Source organism: Crinia signifera, chromosome 12 (assembly GCF_055691185.1).
Source record: "Crinia signifera chromosome 12, ASM5569118v1, whole genome shotgun sequence".
Taxonomy (NCBI): Eukaryota; Metazoa; Chordata; class Amphibia; order Anura; family Myobatrachidae; genus Crinia; species Crinia signifera.
The window spans coordinates 51226308-51246728 of NC_139228.1; the positions used below are offsets into that span (position 1 = coordinate 51226308).

A 20421-nucleotide genomic window follows, 5' to 3' on the forward strand; every position below is an offset into this window, starting at 1 on the left:
AGAGAACTGCCGCACACTGTAGAGGTGTCTGCGCTGTAAGTGGGGTCCCTGGGGGTGACACACAGTATTAGCTGTACCTGGAGAACTGTCACACACTATAGAGGTGTCTCCGCTGTAGGTGGGGTTCCAGGGTGTGACACCTGGTATTAGCTGTACATAGAGAACTGCCGCACACTGTAGAGGTGTCTGCGCTGTAAGTGGGGTCCCTGGGGGTGACACATAGTATTAGCTGTATCTGAAGAACTGTCACACACTATAGAGGTGTCTGCGCTGTAGGTGGGGTTCCTGGGGGTGACGCGCGGTATTAGCTGTGCATAGAGAACTGCCGCACACTGTAGAGGTGTCTGCGCTGTTGGTGGCGGATGGCGCAACCTCCCAGCATGTACTGAGCTTTTTATTCCTTAGGTAGAAAAAATTTCCTGGTCATCTTGGACAAGTGTCCTGGGTCCCAGCTGTGAGGGTATTTGGCCGGTGATTGGAGAGGTCAGCGATGTGACAACAGCCTCCCTTACCAATGACGGCAAAGTCCTGGCAACTGGCGACGATTTTGGATTTGTGAAACTATTTCGCTACCCAGTAAAAGTAAGAATCTTCTGTCCATGTAATGTCGCAGAGTACTGTAGTAGTAATCCCTTCCACGTAATGCCGCATAGTACAGTAGTAGTAATCCCTTCCACATAATGCCACAGAGTACAGTAGTAGTAATCCCTTCCTCATAATGCTGCAGAGTACATTAGTAGTAATCAGTGACGTGCGGTGAGTTTAGTGGTTGGTGAGGCACTGGTTTGGTGGAGCCAGCGACGACGGGGTCCGTGGGGATAGCTGAGTCTGGTTTGCGTCTGCGCTGACAGGCAGGTGTAGGAGCTGCCATCTGCATAAGCAGCAGAGACCGGCAGAGCAGCTCCTGTCTGACAGCGCATAAGCAACCCGGACCCAGCACTTACTACAGACCCAGTTGTCGCTGGCTCCACCAAGTCACGGTGTCTGCCCACATACCTCTTCTCCTTAAAAAAAAAAAACAACACTTGTAGCCAAATGTACTAGCCTGTGTTCAGTGGCTGTGCGGAACGCCGGCTGAACTCCGATTTTTTTTTAAAAGGGCAATCATTTACAAGGGACTGTCTCTTTAAAAGAACTTCTGAGTTCAGCTGGCATCCTGCACAACTACTGAACACAGGCTAGCACATTTGGCCAAAATACTTATTTAATTGAAAAACACACAGATACAGTGCACACTTCTATAACTTTACACACACACACCTCTATTACTTTACACACGCACACACACACACACACACACCTCTATTACTTTACACAAACACACACACCTCTGTCACTTAACACAAACACACACAAACACCTGTGTCACATAACACAAACACAGCCTCCACACACACACACAGCACCGTTTTCACAGATGCTGCTTACCTAAGCAGCACAGAGCCACAGACTGGCAGCAGTGAGAAAGCATCAGACCGCGATGCACGATACAGGAGACCCCGGACAGGAGGAGGTGCGGGGTGAGAGACCAAATGGAGCACAGCGTGTTCCCGGAGCCTAGATAACAGCAGGAGCTGTCGGCCTGGCTTGGCTCCGCTCCGTGCCGCCGCCCCTCCCCCCCTCCCCCCAATTACATTACAGGTCGGCGGACGAGCCATGCAACGGCTCGTCCGCCTATATAAACGGCACTTACTGTATGTATAGAGCCGCAGTGACAGTAAGGAACGTGCTTTCTGCGTACATGAAAGCACGCCCCTGTCACTGTGGAGGCGCCACTGTCCCCAATCACATCTGCCCTCAGTGACAGGGGTGTGCTTTCATGTATGCAGAAAGCACGTCCCTGTCACTGAGGCACTGCTATAGGTGCCGTATATGCACCTTTTTTAAATGGGCTTTTGCAGCCTGGTGCTCGGCCCCTCCCACTGCCCGCCCCATTTCTAATACTGTACGATAGGGAGTGGGAGGCACCGCACTTGGTGCCTCCTAAACTATTAAAAATGAAAAATGTATTATAATAATACGAAGCATATACTTATGACACATAATATGTGTCATAAGTATTTTCTTTGTATTATTTTATTATATTAATCATTAATGACAGGGGAGGCTCTGCCTCCCCTGCCTCCCCTGACTGCACGTCCCTGGTAGTAATCCCTTCCATGTAATGCCGCAGAGTACAGTAGTAGTAGTCCCTTCCTCATAATGCTGCAGAGTACAGTAGTAGTAATCCCTTCCATGTAATGCCGCAGAGTACAGTAGTAGTATTCCCTTCCATGTAATGCCGCAGAGTACAGTAGTAGTAATCCCTTCCATGTAATGCCGCAGAGTACAGTAGTAGTAATCCCTTCCATGTAATGCCGCAGAGTACAGTAGTAGTAATCCCTTCCATGTAATGCCGCAGAGTACAGTAATAGTCCCTTCCACGTAATGCCGCAGAGTACAGTAGTAGTCCCTTCCACGTAATGCCGCAGAGTACAGTAATAGTCCCTTCCACGTAATGCCACAGTAGTAGTAATCCCTTCTACATATGGCCACAGATTACAGTAGTAGTAATCCCTTCCAAGTAATGCCGCATAGTACAGTAGTAGTAGTCCCTTCCAAGTAATTCAGCAATGTACAGTAGTAGTAGTAGTCCCTTCCTCATAATGCTGCAGAGTACAGTAGTAGTAGTAATCCCTTCCTCATAATGCTTCAGAGTACAGTAGTAGTAGTCCCTTCCATATAATGCCGCAGATTACAGTAGTAGTAGTAGTCCCTTCCATGTAATGCCGCAGAGTACAGTAGTAGTATTCCCTTCCATGTAATGCCGCAGAGTACAGTAGTAGTAATCCCTTCCATGTAATGCCGCAGAGTACAGTAGTAGTAATCCCTTCCATGTAATGCCGCAGAGTACAGTAATAGTCCCTTCCACGTAATGCCGCAGAGTACAGTAGTAGTCCCTTCCACGTAATGCCGCAGAGTACAGTAATAGTCCCTTCCACGTAATGCCGCAGAGTACAGTAATAGTCCCTTCCACGTAATGCCACAGTAGTAGTAATCCCTTCTACATATGGCCACAGATTACAGTAGTAGTAATCCCTTCCAAGTAATGCCGCATAGTACAGTAGTAGTAGTCCCTTCCAAGTAATTCAGCAATGTACAGTAGTAGTAGTAGTCCCTTCCTCATAATGCTGCAGAGTACAGTAGTAGTAGTAATCCCTTCCTCATAATGCTTCAGAGTACAGTAGTAGTAGTCCCTTCCATATAATGCCGCAGATTACAGTAGTAGTAGTAGTCCCTTCCATATAATGCCGCAGATTACAGTAGTAGTAGTCCCTTCCATATAATGCCGCAGAGTACAGTAGTAGTAGTAGTAGTCCCTTCCATATAATGCCGCAGATTACAGTAGTAGTAGTCCCTTTCACGTAATGCCGCAGAGTACAGTAGTAGTAGTAGTCCCTTCCACACAGTTTATACTAGTTTTATGCCCCTCATTCTTCACCTGCCCCCCTCCCCCCTATAAATCCTATAGTGCCCCTGAGTGCTATTTAGCCATCTGTGCACATCAGGATATACTTAATACCTGGACTGTTAGGGTGCCTTGAGGCCAAGTTTGGGGGCCAGTTCCTATTTCTCTTCCATGTTTTGATGCCGATGTTGGGGAGCAATGTCATGTGAGTCTTACCACATTCATGAAACAGGCCATGTCCTCTGCAGGGGAAGTTTGGGAAGTTCAAGAGGTACGTGGCTCACAGCTCCCAGGTCACGAACCTCCGCTGGGTCCATGACGACAGCCTGCTGGTAACGGCGGGTGGCCTGGACACCTCGCTCATGCTCTGGACCCACGAGGCGGACGGACATAGAGAGGCCAGGCAGTGCGACAGTGAGGAGTCTGACCTGGACTCAGAGGAGGACGGAGGTAAGTGATCAAGCTCTGCCATTGGTTTCGGTAATATGTATATAAATAACCAATATCTCCATGCCGTGTACTCAGGTTATGACAGCGATGTCACCAGAGAGAACGAGACCACTTACACCATCAAAGCCTTATCTACCAACATCCGGCCGATGTCAGGGATCAAACCTCACCTGCAGCAGAAGGAGATGTCCCTGGATGAGAGGTAAGTGACCGTTTCCTGTACTCCCCCCCCCCCCCCCCCCACGTAATGGGGTCACCCACTCAGGTGTGTGCTTTGTCGCTGGCTTTGCTTTGATGCCATAATGACATTTCTCTCCTCTTCTTTCCTTGCATCACTGAAGGCAGGGCGTAGTCAGGTAAGTGTCTCTAATACCTACAGTGAGCTCCTTTGTACCCCCACAGTCCCTTCTTTCCACCCTGTAACTACATGGGGCAATTATACCCACACAATGCCATTTTTACCCACCCTGCGCCTACATGGGGCAATTATACCCACCCTGCGCCTACATGGGGCAATTATACCCTCCACAATGCCATTTATAGCCACCCTGTGCATACATTAGGCGTTTATACCCACACAATGACATTTATGCCCACCCTGTGCCTACATGGGGCAATTATACCCACCCTGTGCCTACATGGGGCAATTATACCCTCCACAATGCCATTTATAGCCACCCTGTGCCTACATGGGGAGTTTATACCCACACAATGCCATTTATGCCCACACAATACCATTTATAACCACCATGTGCCTACATGGGACAATTACACCCTCCCTGTGCCTACATGGTGCAATTACACTCACCCTGTGCCCACATAATACCTTTTATACCCTCCTTGTGCCCACACAATGCCATTTATACCCTCCCTGTGCCTACATGGGGCAATTATACCTTCTTTGTGCCTACGTGGGGCAATTATACCCTCCCTGTGCCTACATGGGCCAATTATACCCACCATGTGCCTACATGGGGCAATTATACCCACCCTGTGCTCACACAATGCCATTTATACCCACCATGTGCCTTCCTGGGGCATTTATACCCACCCTGTGCCTACATGGGGCATTTATACCCACCCTGTGCCTAGATAGTTGCACTTATATCCACCCTCTGTCTACAAAGCTGCATTTATCCTATAGATTGTAAGCTTGCAAGCAGGGCCCTCCTACCTCTATATTGGTCTGTTACTTCCCATATGATCACTCCACTCTGCTCTGTACTACTCACAGGGATCTGTGATCACCCCACTCTGCTCTGTACTACTCACAGGGATCTGTGATCACCCCACTCTGCTCAGTACTACTCGCAGGGATCTTTAATCTCTCCACTCTGCTCAGTACTACTCACTGTGATCTCCCCACTCTGCTCAGTACTACTCACAGGGATCCGCGATCACCCCACTCTGCTCAGTACTACTCACAGGGATCTGTAATCACCCCACTCTGCTCAGTACTACTCGCAGGGATCTTTGATCTCTCCACTCTGCTCAGTACTACTCACTGTGATCTCCCCACTCTGCTCAGTACTACTCACAGGGATCCGTGATCACCCCACTCTGCTCAGTACTACTCACTGTGATCTCCCCACTCTGCTCAGTACTACTCCCTGGGATCTGGGATCTCCCCACTCTGCTCAGTACTACTCACTGTGATCTCCACACTCTGCTCAGTACTACTCACTGTGATCTCCCCACTCTGCTCAGTACTACTCTTAGGGATCCATGATCACCCCACTCTGCTCAGTAGTACTCTTAGGGATCTTTGATCTCTCCACTCTGCTCAGTACTACTCCCTGGGATCTGTGATCTCCCCACTCTGCTCAGTACTACTCACTGTGATCTCCCCACTCTGCTCACTACTACTCACAGGGATTAATATTATTATCCTTTATTTATATGGCGCCACAAGGGTTCCGCAGCGCCCAGTTACAGAGTATACATAATCAAACCGGAAAAAAAAACGAACAGTAACTTACAGTTGAAGACAATACAGGACAAATACAGGGTAAATGATTAAAGGAACATCAGCCGATTGCTGCAACATAAGTATCCAGGTGGCAGCAAACAGCGTGTTTTGGTGCAGTCAGACTGCTGAAGTAAGAAAGGATAAGCACATGAGGTAAGAGGTCCCTGCTCGTGAGAGCATATATTCTAAAGAGGAGGGGCAGACAGACGGGTGACACCGGAGGGGTAGACATGGTGAGGAACAGAAGGTTAGGAGGACAGTTTGCTGGGTTTGGTGAAGAAGTGGGTCTTAAGAGCCCGTTTGAATTCCAGAGTAAGGGAGCAGCACGTGAAAAATCTTGGAGGTAGGAGTGGAGGAGGTAATAAGTCGGCAGAAGAGCCGACGGGTGTTAGCCGAGCGAAGGGGATGAGAAAGAGTGTAAAGGGATATAAGGTCAGAGATGTAAATGGGAGAGGAGTGGGTAAGGGCAAGGGCTTTGTAAGTGAGTGTTAGAAGTTTGAAATGAATTCTGGAAGGGAAGCCAGTGAAGGGCTTGTAAAAGAGGGGAGGTGGAGGTAGTGCGTTTGGTGAGGAAGATGAGCTGGGCTGAAGCATTGAGGATAGATTGGAGTGGACACAGGCATTTGTCAGGGATACCAGTTAGGAGGGGATTGCAATAGTCCAGCCTGGATATGATCTGTGAGTGGATAATAGTCTTAGTGGCATCCTGGGATCTGTGTCCTCCCCACTCTGCTCCGTACTACTCACACGGATCCGTGATCACCCCACTCTGCTCAGCCCCCCCCCCCACTTGCTCAGTACTACTCGCAGGGATCTCCGCACTCTGCTCAGTACTACTAACTGTGATCTCCCTACTCTGCTCAGTACTACTTACTGGGATCTCCCTACTCTGCTCAGTACTACTAACTGGGATCTCCCTACTCTGCTCAGTACTACTAACTGGGATCTCCCTACTCTGCTCAGTACTACTAACTGGGATCTCCCCATTACACTCAGTATAAATGAGACAAATGAATTAGACTTTCTGATCTTTTTATTGAGAATATGCTCCAATATGTCATAATGTGAGTGGCAGAAGTCTGAGACCCTTTAGGCTTAGGTGATATTGTTGGTTTCTATGGGATGACAACCTAATGTGAGGGGAGAACTTGTCCTTATAAAAGACCAGGGGTGAAATTTAATAGGATGAGCTTAAGAAAGTGAGATATTTGGTAATTCTCCAGTTTTTTTAACGCAGCAATCATTTACACTGCAAAATAAAACTGGTTTTGCAATATAAATTATTGCCGCTTTGAAAAATAACTGGAGATTTCTTACCAAATCTCTCACTTTCTGGATCTCTCATCCTATTAAATTTCCCCCCAGATATCTATCAAAGTCTTGCAACGTATGTTTGGTGGAAGTATCGTGCTACGGACAAAGGAGATTCCTGAGGACCTCAGGAGAAGAGCTGTTGATGTAGGCTGGAGAAGGTTACACAGCCATATGTACAAAGGAGGAAAGTCCAGACCATTATTTCCCTCCCAGGAGTGGTCACCCAACAAAAATCAAGCCAAGATCAAGGCGTGTAATAGTTCCCAAGGTCACAGAGGTACCCAAGGTCACCTGTATGCAACTGTAGGCCTTTCTCACATTCGCTAATGTTCATGAGTCCACCATCAGGAGGACACTGAATGGTGTCCATATCAGGATTGCAAGGTGAAAGCAACTGCTTTCCAAACAGAACATTGTTTCTCATCTGCAGTTTGCTAAATATCTCCTGGACAAGCCAGAAAGCCATCGGAATAATGCTTTGTGGACAGAGGAGGCCAAAACAGAGTTTTATGGTATATATGAGAAGCGTCCTGTTTGGAAACAGCAGAACACTGCATTCCAGGATAGAAACCTAATACCATCGGTGATGCATGGTGGTGGTATCATGGTCTGCACTTGTTTTGCTGCATCTGGCCTAGGATGACCTGCCATCATTGATGGGACAATGAATTCTGAATTATGCCAGAATATTCTAATAGGAAATGTCTGGAGATCTGTCCGTGAGATGCGTCTCCAAAGAACGTGGGTCCTGCAGCAACAGAACAACCCAAAACACACAAGATTCCACCAAAGAATGGTTACAGAAGAATATAGAAGAATGTAAGGAAATGGCCAAGACAATCCTAAACTCAGGGCCGGCTCTACCATTAGGCAGCTTTAGGCATCTGCCTAGGGCGCTGGGATCTGGGGGGCACCACCAAGTCCGCAAATCAAAAAATCAAGGATGTCTATGAGTATCCTTGTTGTACTTAATGCTGGTGGCGGCTGTGGAACTTCTAAGACCTCACCTCTATAGTTTCCCTTGAGACATACTTACCTACATTGCTTCCCCCTCCTCCTTGTACTTTGTTGTGGGTGGCAAAGGGGAGGGTGCAGAAGGCCTCCAGGAAAAGCAGGGGAGTTGTCCACCTTTCTGGAAGGGTTGTGAGGACCATATCATTTTATTTTTTATTTTTTTTGGGGGGGGGGGGGAGAGTAGGTTGAAGTTTTGCCTAGGGTGCTGAGAAGCCTTACACCGGCCCTGCCTAAAGTTATTCCAATGGAGATGTTGTGGAAGGACCAGTAGGGGGGAAGCCTCCAACATTACAGAGATGAAGCTGTTCTGTAGGGGGACTGGGGTATAATGGCTCCAAGCCGACTTTCAGGACTAATTACTGGAAATGTTTAGATGCAGTTATTGCTGCAGAAGGGGTCATACAAGATACGGACATCTATTTTTAGGACTTGTGTGATAATCTGATGAAGTACTAGGTCACATTTAATCAGAATATAGAAAATTCTGAAGGGTTCACAAACTTCCAATATCCTTTGTGTGGATTTCCCGCACTCTATCCCCATCACACTCTTACAACAATGATCTAACATTAACATCCATACGTGACGTGGAAATCCGATAAAGCAGGGTCTTTGTAGGTGACCAATCCAGTGGATTATACTTTTGCATTGGGATAGTGAATAAAACCACTGTTGTTCTGCTTGTAAAATGTGTAACACTGTATTAGCAAGACGTGTGCAAGGAAGCAGCTGCACAATTCCGTGTCATTATCGCTGTAATGCATCAGGAGGTGTCTATATGAGATATGATTCCTGCTGTCATTAGCGAGGATCCGAGTGCTGCATCTATATTAGATAGACGCCTCCTGTTAGCATTAGCGTAGACCCGAGTGCTGCATCTATATTAGATAGATGCCTCCTGTTAGCATTAGCGCGGATCCGAGTGCTGCGTCTGTAGTAGATAGACGACACCTGTTAGCATTAGTGGGGATCCGAGTGCTGCATCTGTAGGAGATAGAGGCCTCCTGTTAACATTAGAGAGGACCAAAGCGATGAGTCTGTATTAGAGGCCTCCTTTTAGCATTCGTGGGGACCCGAGTGCTGCATCTGTATTAGATAGATGCCTCCTGTTAGCATTAGTGAGGACCCCAGTGCTGCACCTGCAGGAGATAGATGCCTCATGTTAGCATTAGTGGGGACCCGAGTGCTGTGTCTGTATTAGAAAGAGCCCTACTGTTAGCATCAGCGAGGACCCGAGTGCTCTGTCTGTAGGAGATAGATGCCTCCTGTTGGCATCAGCGAGGACCCAAGTGCTGCATCTGTATTAGATAGATGCCTCCTGTTAGCACTAGAGGGGACCCGAGTTCTGCATCTGTAGTAGATGCCTCCTGTTAACATCAGCAAGGACCCGAGTGCTGCGTCTGTATTAGATAGATGCCTCCTGTTAGCACTAGAGGGGACCGAGTTCTGCGTCTGTAGTAGATAGATGCCTCCTGTTAGCATCAGCGAGGAACCGAGTTCTGCATCTGTAGTAGATGCCTCCTGTTAACATCAACAAGGACCCGAGTGCTGCGTCTGTATTAGATAGATGCCTCCTGTTAGCATTAGTGGGGACCCGAGTGTTGTGTCTGTATTAGATAGACGCCTCCTGTTGGCATCAGCGAGGACCCAAGTGCTGCATCTGTATTAGATAGATGCCTCCTGTTAGCACTAGAGGGGACCCGAGTTCTGCATCTGTAGTAGATGCCTCCTGTTAACATCAGCAAGGACCCGAGTGCTGCGTCTGTATTAGATAGATGCCTCCTGTTAGCACTAGAGGGGACCGAGTTCTGCGTCTGTAGTAGATAGATGCCTCCTGTTAGCATCAGCGAGGAACCGAGTTCTGCATCTGTAGTAGATGCCTCCTGTTAACATCAACAAGGACCCGAGTGCTGCCTCTGTATTAGATAGATGCCTTCTGTAAGCATTAGTGGGGACCCGAGTGTTGTGTCTGTATTAGATAGACGCCTCCTGTTGGCATCAGCGAGGACCCAAGTGCTGCATCTGTATTAGATAGATGCCTCCTGTTAGCACTAGAGGGGACCCGAGTTCTGCATCTGTAGTAGATGCCTCCTGTTAACATCAACAAGGACCTGAGTGCTGCGTCTGTATTAGATAGATGCCTCCTGTTAGCATTAGCGGTGACCTGAGTGCTGCGTCTTTAGGAGATAGAGGCATCTTGTTAGGGTTAGCAGGGATCCAAGTGCTGCATCTGAGGACTCGGATCACCATCACGACCATTACAAGCACTGTGTAGGCTGAAGCTTACTAGGAGTGGGCATCCGATTAGGAATTCTGCATGTGACAAATCAGACCCTCCCTTCCCATTAGGTTTGCATACCACTATGAATTAGGCCAATTGTTCTTTTAGATATCTGTATCTCCCAACAAGAGTCTTGCAGAGGGGTCACTGCCGGAATAAGTGCATTTGTCTTTCTTGTCTGAGTCCTGGTCTCCAGCTGTCCGTGTGTAATACTTCTCTCTCTCTTATCTGCTGCTGTGTAGAGGGTCCAGGTAACTGCATTTCCCTCCACGTGCTACCATCACCGTCCCGAGCCATCCGCAAAGGGTTTGCACCCCAGAATGTCATCAACATACCTGTCCCATCTGTGCTGAGCTATTGTCACAATGACAACTCATTTCATAAGACAGTGCCCCCTAGGGGTCAGTTTGGGGATCTGCAGCCTGTTGCAGAGGATGGGTCACTTGCCTCCATATAACATCGCTGTGCCCTCTCCAGTCATTGCCTCTGCAGATCTCTTGTGTGGAATGGGTGAGCGACTGCCCGTCTCTTATTCAGTTCTCTGTTGCAGACCTCCTGTTAGCAGAGCACTGCCGCAGCCAGAAAAGCTCCAGACCAACAACGTTGGCAAAAAGAAGAGACCCATCGAGGTGAGGGTGGAAACTGGGGCAAGGCCATTCCCTGCACTTGGGGGCTGCTTGTCTGTTTTTGGGTACATTGCTCACAGGAGGAGCAGAACCACACATCATGATTATTATGAAGAGACAGGAGTATAAGGGACCACTGCCCATTGCATTACAGGAGAGAAGGACTGTGCCTGCCTATTGCAGAGAAGTCACACTGTGGGGGGTATGCAATCTGCCGCCGCTATTTCCAGCATAGAAAATGGCGGCGGCTCCCTATTCAATGCCGTCATTAATGATGCGGGATCACGGCAGAACGGGCCCGACTTCAGAAGCTGTCGGGGGCGTGGATTGTCGTTATCCGGGGCTCAGATCACCAATCCACGGCTGTTTTCGCGGCCACGCCCCCTTTGCGCCCATCAGCAGGCGGGACATTGAATCCCGTCTGTTGTTATGACCGCAAACGGGCCTGGATCACGGCTGTCGGCGGGTATCGACAGGCGTGATCCCACATTGCATACCCCCCTGTGCATCTTACATCTGCCCCCCTGCGGCGCAGCATGGTTAAGTACATTTTGAGAATAAATTTGTCCTGCGGCCTGAATCAGGCCCACAGGTCTGTCAGCAGATTCTGTGTTTACTATCAATGGTGTAATGGCAAGTGTCCATTGACAGTTGCTAACTGCAATGTATGACCATCAAGGTTTTGTCAACAGATGGTCATCCCTGTTCTTTTACTGACTGGTCCATGAGCCAATCAGAATATGGGGGAGGGTCTTCATGGGTAGGGGACGGAGGTGTGAACCATGGGCCTGATTCTGGTTTACTTGTCTCTCTGTCTCTCTCTCGGACCACACCATGTGCACTGAAGGGGGCAGATGTAACATATGCAGAGAGCGTTAGATTTGGGTGGGGTTTGTACTTCAAACTGATATCTATATTGCAGTGTAAGAATAAAGCAGCCAGTATTTACTCTGCACAGAAACAAAATAACATCCAAATCTAACTCTCTCTGCACATGTTACATCTGCCCACCCAGAATCTGTAGAGCGGTTGTGCGTTGTTGCCGGTCGCTATATGTCGCTTCTCACATTTATTACAACTTAGCGTAGATGAGGTTTCTGAAAGTGAATGTTGTATATAAACCAGAAATACTGGGAATAATCCTGACAGCACTGTAGGTATTTGATACAGGCGTAGGACGCCGTGGCTCTCACAAACGTGGAAGTACAGTGACCTTATCTTTGCCCACAGGATCTGGTGCTGGAGCTGGTGTTTGGGTATCGTGGAAAAGATTGCCGGAATAATGTGCACTATCTGAATGACGGTGCAGATATCCTGTACCACGCTGCCTCTGTTGGGATCCTCTACAATGTCGCCACAGGTAAGCGGCTGTTGCACTGAGGGCTTATTCCTGGCAGGCGCTGGGTTCTGGGGTAGCGCTGTATATGCCAGCAGGAAACCTTATAGCATTCTAACTAGTTGTATCTCCGTCTGGTATGGGAATTGTACCGTTGCAGAACGGAAGTCAATCCAGAGGGTAATTAAACTGGTCCAACGGATAATGGGTACTACTCTCCCTTCTGCAGATGACATTCAGCGGAAACGTTGTCTGCGTAGGGCGCATAGGGGCAGATGTATTAAGCCTGGTGAAGAGATAAACTGGAGATAAAGTGGAAGGAGATAACGCACCAGCCAATGAGATCCCAACTGTCATATTTCAAACACAACTGATTGGCTGGTGCGTTAACTCTTCCAAGTTATTTCCACTTTATCTCCAGTTTTTCTCTTCTCCAGGCTTAATACATCTGCCCCATTATATCTTAAAAGATGGTACCCACCCGGCTAATGGGTTATTTGTATTACTGCCTTCTGGTAGACGGTTTAGTTGCCTAAGGAATAGGACCAGTAGGATGAAGAATAGTTTTTTTCCTAGGGCTATTTTAGAATTAAATGCTAGTTTGGGTCATGGGGGGAGGGTAATTGGGACTTAAGTTTTATGGTAAATTATCTGTGGATCATTTTTGTATTTTATTATATGTATGTATTTGGATGGATGCTAAACTGAATTTTGTCGCCCTAATTGGGGTGATGACAATAAAGACGTATCTAATCTAATCTTATAGTATATAACACAGGAGCTGGCCAGTAACATTACACCTATGTGTCCAGATCTCACAGTAACATTACACCTTCCTGGCCCCATCTCACAGTAGTAACATTACACCTGTGTGGTCCCATCTCATAGTAACATTACACCTGCGTGGCCACATTTCACTGTAACATACACCTGCGTGCCCTATCTCACAGTGGTAACATTACACCTGCGTGCCCTATCTCACAGTAATATTACACCTGCATGGGGGCTATCTCACAGTATCATTACACTTGCGTGACCCCATCTCACACTAACTTTACACCTTCCTGGCCCCATCTCACAGTAGTAACATTAGACCTGCGTGGCCCCATCTCACAGTAGTAACATTAGACCTGCGTGGCCCCATCTCACAGTAGTAACATTACACCTGCATGGCCCTATCTCACAGTAACATTACACCTGTGTGGCCCCATCTCACAGTAACATTACACCTGCGTGGCCCCATCTCACTGTAACATTACACCTGCTTGGCCCCATCTCACAGTAGTAACATTACACCTGCGTGGCCCCATCTCACAGTAACATTAAACCCGTGTGCCCCAATTTCACATTAACATTACACCTGCATGGCCCCATCTCACAGTAACATTATACCCGTGTGTCCCTATCTCACAGTAGCATTACACCCGTGTGCCCCCATTTCACATTAACATTACACCTGCATGGCCCCATCTCACAGTAACATTACACTCATGTGCCCCTATTTCACAGTAACATTACACCTGCATGGCCCCTTCTCACAGTAACATTACACCCACATGCCCTATCTTACAGTAACATTACACCTGCGTGGCCCCATTTCACAGTAACATTACACCTGCGTGGCCCCATCTCATAGTAACATTACACCTGCGTGGCCCTATCTCACAGTAACATTACACCTGTGTGGCCCCATTTCACAGTAACATTACACCTGCGTGGCCCCATCTCATAGTAACATTACACCTGCGTGGCCCTATCTCACAGTAACAGTACACCCGCGTGCCCCCATTTCACAGTAACATTACACCTGTGTGACCCCTTCTCACAGTAACATTACACCTGCGTGGCCCCATCTCACAGTGGCATTACACCCGTGTACCCTATCTCACAGTAGCACCACATTTTGTAGGGGAACTTTTTTACTTTTATGGATTTTTTTTATCATTTTACAGGATCTCAAAGTTTTTACCAAGAACACACAGATGATATTTTGTGCCTCACCATCAACCAACATCCAAAGTTCATCAACCTAGTGGCAACTGGCCAAGTAGGTATGTTTGTATATAAGCACAATCTGAACACAGCAGAGCACCCGAGCCACACTACCACCCTACACTGCCACCCACACACTGTGCCCATGATCGCACAGCTTCCTTACGCTACACAGAACCACAATTATATACAATATATAAGTGCAGCCTATCCAGTCACTAGGAGAGGGACATCACTGAGAGCGCAGCCTATCCAGTCACTAGGAGAGGGACATCACTGAGAGTGCAGCCTATCCAGTCATGAGGAGAGTGACATCACTGAGAGTGCAGCCTATCCAGTCACTAGGAGAGTGACATCACTGAGAGTTCAGCTTATCCAGTCACTAGGAGCCAGTGACATTACTGAGAGTGCAGCCTATCCAGTCATGAGGAGAGTGACATCACTGAGAGTGCAGCCTATCCAGTCATGAGGAGAGTGACATCACTGAGAGTGCAGCCTATCCAGTCACTAGGAGAGTGACATCACTGAGAGTTCAGCTTATCCAGTCACTAGGAGCCAGTGACATTAGAGTGCAGCCTATCCAGTCACTAGGAGCCAGTGACATTACTGAGAGCGCAGCCTGTCCAGTCACTAGGAGAGTGACATCACTGAGAGTTCAGCTTATCCAGTCACTAGGAGCCAGTGACATTACTGAGAGTGCAGCCTATCCAGTCACTAGGAGCCAGTAACATTACTGAGAGTGCAGCCTATCCAGTCACTAGGACCCAGTGACATCACTGTGAATGCAGCCTATCCAGTCATGAGGAGAGTAACATCACTGAGAGTACAGCCTATCCACTCACTAGGAACCAGTGACATCACTGAAAGCGCAGCCTATTCAGTCACTAGGGGCCAGTGACTAATGTATATATGTACAATACCTGCACACTAACGTACAAGAGGTGTGCAATACATTTTCTGATTGATATATATATATAACCAGTTTGAAGGAAGGTATCTCTCCGGGGCTGTGGTGTGAAAATGTTTTAATGGTGCGTGCCTACGCCGTTTTGGGATCGCTCCCATCTTCAGGACACTTGACCAAGTATGTATATATATATATATATATACACATATATATATATATATACACATATATATATATATATATATATACACATACATACATCTCCTATATATTTGGCTACATCTGTCACTCAAAGTGGGTGTCTGTGTCTATAACGCTCTGTTCCTGGACTTTCCTCTTAATGTGTGATTGCCTTCATCTGTGCTCAACACCTTTCTGAGAAATTAACCTGTTTAAAACAGGTGATGGCAATCATACATTAAGGGGAAGTCTAGAAACAGAGCATTGTGTCCCTCCTGGAGAGGGTCATGTTGGGAGGTATGTGACAGAGAACCAGCCCAGTGAGCCCACAGACAGTGCCAGACACCCACTGCCTTCCCATGTTGCCCAGCACTGCTACTCCACAGCCACCAGGTGAGCGCCCCCCTCCCGCGATTTGCGGCAAAACCTCCCCCCCCCCCGCGCCCCCCCCTCCCGCGATTTGCGGCAAAAATACCCGCTCCCCCGCGACCCCCCCTACCGCGATTCGCAGCAAAAACACCTACGCGACCCCCCCTCCCGCGATTCGCTGCAAAAAGAACCCCCCCACGACCCCTCCCGCAATTCGCGGCATAACCACCACCCCGCGACCCCCCCCTCCCGCGAATCGCGGCAAACCCTCCCCCGTGACCCCCCCCCCCCCCGATTCGCGGAAAAAACACTCCCCGCGACCTCCCTCCCGCGATTCGCGGCAAAAAGGACCCCCCCGCGACCCCCCCTTGCACGATTGGCGGCACCCCCCCTGCGACCCCCCCCCCCCCCCGCAATTCGCAGCAGCCCCAGGATTAAATGGCACATGCAAAACACTGACATGACTATGGTCGACAATGAAAAAGGTTGACATGAGTTTTTGAAGATTTATTTTTAATTTTTTTAATTTTTTCATATTCATTGTCATGTGTCGACATGGACACCAATGAAGTGGCACACTTATGTCAACATTTACATGTGTTGACCTTTCTGTGTTGATTTTTTCTTGTGGCGATTCGCGTCACACCCCCCCGCAACCCCCCTCCCGCGATTCACGGCACCCCCCGTGACCCCCCACCTCCCGCAATTCGCGGCAACCCCCCACCGGAACCCCTGTGAACCCCGCCCTCCCGCGATTCGCGGCACCCACCCCCGCGACCCCCCCTTCCGCAATTCGCGGCACCACCCCCCCCGTGATTCGCGGCAGCTCCAGAATTAAATTGCACATGGAAAACACTGACATGGCTATGGTCGACAATAAAAAAGGTTGACATGAGTTTTTGAAGTTTTTTTGTCATTTTTTGAATATTTTCATATTCATTCTCATGTGTCGACATGGACACCAATGAAGTGCCACACTTATGTCAACATTTACATGTGTTGACCTTTCTGTGTTGATTTTTTTCTTGTGGCGATTCGCGTCACACCCCCCGCAACCCCCCCTCCGGCGATTTGCGGCACCCCCCCGCGACCCCCCTCCCCTCCCGCAATTCGCGGCAACCCCCCACCGGAACCCCCATGAACCCCGCTCTCCCGCGATTCGCGGCACCCACCCCCCGCAACCCCCCCCCTCCCGCAAATCGCGGCACCCCCCGCGATTCGCGGCAGCCCCAGGATTAAATGGCACATGCAAAACACTGGCACGGCTATGGTCGACAATGAAAAAGGTTGACATGAGTTTTTGAAGATTTATTTCATTTTTTGAATGTTTTCATATTCATTGTCATGTGTCAACATGGACACCAATGAAGTGGCACAGTTATGTCAACATTTACATGTGTTGACCTTTCTGTGTTGAGTTTTTCTTGTGGCAATTCGCGTCACACCCCCCGCAAACCCCCCTCCCGCGATTCGCGGCACCCCCCGTGACCCCCCACCTCCCGCAATTCGCGGCAACCCCCCACCAGAACCCCTGTGAACCCCGCCCTCCCGCGATTCGCGGCACCCAACCCCGCGACCCCCCCCTCCCGCAATTCGCGGCACCCCCCGTGATTCGCGGCAGCTCCAGAATTAAATTGCACATGGAAAACACTGACATGGCTATGGTCGACAATGAAAAAGGTTGACATGAGTTTTTGAAGTTTTTTTTTTCATTTTTTGAATGTTTTCATATTCATTCTCATGTGTCGACATGGACACCAATGAAGTGCCACACTTATGTCAACATTTACATGTGGTGACCTTTCTGTGTTGATTTTTTCTTGTGGCGATTCGCGTCACACCCCCCCACCCCCCCGCAACCCCCACTCCCGCGATTCACGGCACACACACACCCCCCGCGATTCTCGGCACCCCACCCCGTGACCCCCCCTCCCGTGATTCACGGCACATCCCCCGCGACCCCCCCTACCATGATTCGCCGCAACCCCCACCCCCGTAACCCCCCTCCCGCAATTTGCGGCAACCCACCCCGCGACCCCCCTCCCGCGATTCTCTGCAATCCCTCCCCTCCCACGATTCGCAGCATCCACCCCCCCACAACCCCCCCCCCTCCTGCAATTCGCGGCACCCCCCGTGACCCCTCCTCCTGCAATTCGCGGCACCCTCCGCGACCCCCCCTCTCGCGATTCGCGGACACCTAAGTTGCAATACAGGGCATCTTTCATACAATTCTAACCATATTTCTCATATACAAACGTTCACAAATTAAGGGGGCGCAGCCCCTTACGACGGTGTGAAGAGCGCCCGTAGGGCGCGATGAATCACCTAGTATATATATACACATACATACATATATATATACACATACATACATATATATATATACACATACATACATATATATATACACATACATACATACATACATACGTACGTACACACACACATACATACGTACGTACGTACGTACATACATACACACACACACACACACACACACATAAACACAATATCTTAGGGAAGGTTAAGCCAAAATTCACACCTTAAGGCATATGTGTATGATGATACCGCCAAACTAACATAAGTGTATACGATGTTGTCTCCAATCTAACGTGTATACGATGGTACCTCCAAACTAACATGTATATATGATGGATGTTACCTCCAAACTAACATTTGGGAAACGGTCACCTGTCAGATCAGACTTAGTTCGACAGTCATTAGGTCGACCCTGGAAGGTCGACTGGCCCCAAGGTTGACAGGGTTAAAGGTCTACATGGGTCAAGGTCGACATGACTTAAGGTCGACATGGGTTTAGGTCAACATGAGATTTTCACTTTTTTTTGAGCCGACATGTGCCGACAGGCGGTATTTCATGGCCTACCATCCACTAGGGCGTGGTGGGAGAATAAAATAGTGTGCCCGAAGCATCGCGAGCGGCTGCGGTTCAACTCCAACTGTGTCGACATTCGGCTCAAAAAAGTTAAAACCTCATGTCGACCTAATGACTGTCGACCTAAACCCATGTCGACCTTGGCCCATATCGACCTTAAGTCATGTCAACCTTGACCCATGTCGACCTTTAACCCTGTCGACCTTGGGGCCAGTCGACCTTCCGGGGTCAACCTAATGACTGTAGACCTAAGTCTGTTCTGACAGATGTACCGCTTCCGATGGTGCCTCCAAACTAACATATGTGCATACGATGGTGCCTCCAAACTAACATGTATATACGATGGTGTCTAAAAACTAACATATATGTGTACAATGGTGTCTTCAAACTAGCCTATGTGTATACGATGGTGTCTAAAAACTAACGTATATACGATTGTGTCTAAAAACGAACATATGTGTATATAATGGTGTCTAAAAGCTAACATGTGTATACAAGGTTGCCAGTAGCACGTTACTGCTGAGCTTATACTCTGCAAATACATTATATCATTTACAGCAGTCAGTGGGTTCTCAGCGCCACCTCTATAATATGTGTTTCCTTTGTTACAGGTGACACAGCCGATATGTCCGGTAAGTAATAACATCTTTAAGCATTGAATTCTGTGCTCCTATCTGGGAAGGATATTAGCAGTTATGAGGCGGAATAGAATATAAATAGATATAATAATTATTGTGACTTCATCTATAGATTTCTCATTAGCCTTCATGTGATTTTCCTCTATAACGTAACGTGTTGGTTTTCTATCATGTGACTGTGTGACACCTTCTCCCACAGCCTCTGCGCCTTCTATTCACGTGTGGGACGCAATTAGCAAGCAGACCCTCTCCATACTGCGCTGCTATCACTCCAAGGGGGTCTGCTCCGTCAGCTTCAGTGCCACCGGCAAACTGCTCCTCTCTGTAGGGCTGGACCCAGAACACACTATAACCATATGGAAATGGCAGGAAGGTAACACTCACCTGAATGGTGGAATAAGTAACAGTGGTCCTATAGATGAGCAGGAGCTGCTGTGAGATGAGGAACCTGTAACGGGGGTCCTGTAGATGAGTGGGAGCTGCTGTGATTGGAGGAACCAGTAACTTGGTTCTGGTAGATGAGTGAGAGCTGCTGTGAGTGGAGGAGCAAGCAACGGGAGGTCCTGTAGATGAGCAAGAGCTTCTGTGAGTGGAGGAACAAGTAACAGGTGGTTCTGTAGATGAGTGGGAGCTGCTGTGAGTGTAGGAACAAGTAACGGGGTTCCTGTTGATGAGCAGGAGCTGCTGTGAGTGGAGGATCGGTTAATGGGGGGTCCTGTAGATGAGTGACAGCTGCTGTGAGTGGAGGAACCAGTCAGAGTTGTTCTATATATGCTGTTAGCTTTTATTTCTTATGCCTACAGTAACACAATCTCAGTGTGGATCAGAGTAGAGCAGGCATGTCAAAACTATGGCCCTCCAGCTGTTGTGAAACAAGTCCCATCATGCTTTGCCACAGTTTTAGCATTCCCTAATAGCAAAACTGTGGCAAGGCATGATGGGACTTGTAGTTTCACAGCTGGAGGGCCATAGTTTGGACATGCCTGGAGTAGAGGGAACTCTAA

General features: G+C 48.4%; 1 protein-coding gene across 5 annotated transcripts in view; it reads left to right on the forward strand.

Moving 5' to 3' along the window:
• EML5 (EMAP like 5) overlaps nucleotides 1-20421 on the forward strand; it is a 114404-nt gene that overhangs the window by 78380 nt on the left and 15603 nt on the right. For 2 of the 5 annotated variants that reach the window (XM_083166513.1, XM_083166512.1), the window contains exons 25-33: nucleotides 406-582; nucleotides 3697-3898; nucleotides 3974-4100; nucleotides 4240-4254; nucleotides 11027-11105; nucleotides 12333-12462; nucleotides 14391-14489; nucleotides 19391-19411; nucleotides 19617-19790. In XM_083166513.1, the coding sequence (XP_083022639.1) occupies nucleotides 406-582; nucleotides 3697-3898; nucleotides 3974-4100; nucleotides 4240-4254; nucleotides 11027-11105; nucleotides 12333-12462; nucleotides 14391-14489; nucleotides 19391-19411; nucleotides 19617-19790 (1024 nt within the window). Of the gene's footprint in view, nucleotides 1-405; nucleotides 583-3680; nucleotides 3899-3973; nucleotides 4101-4239; nucleotides 4255-7232; nucleotides 7846-11026; nucleotides 11106-12332; nucleotides 12463-14390; nucleotides 14490-19390; nucleotides 19412-19616; nucleotides 19791-20421 lie in introns of those variants that run through there. The other 3 variants (XM_083166514.1, XM_083166515.1, XM_083166516.1) reach the window with 3 other exon arrangements.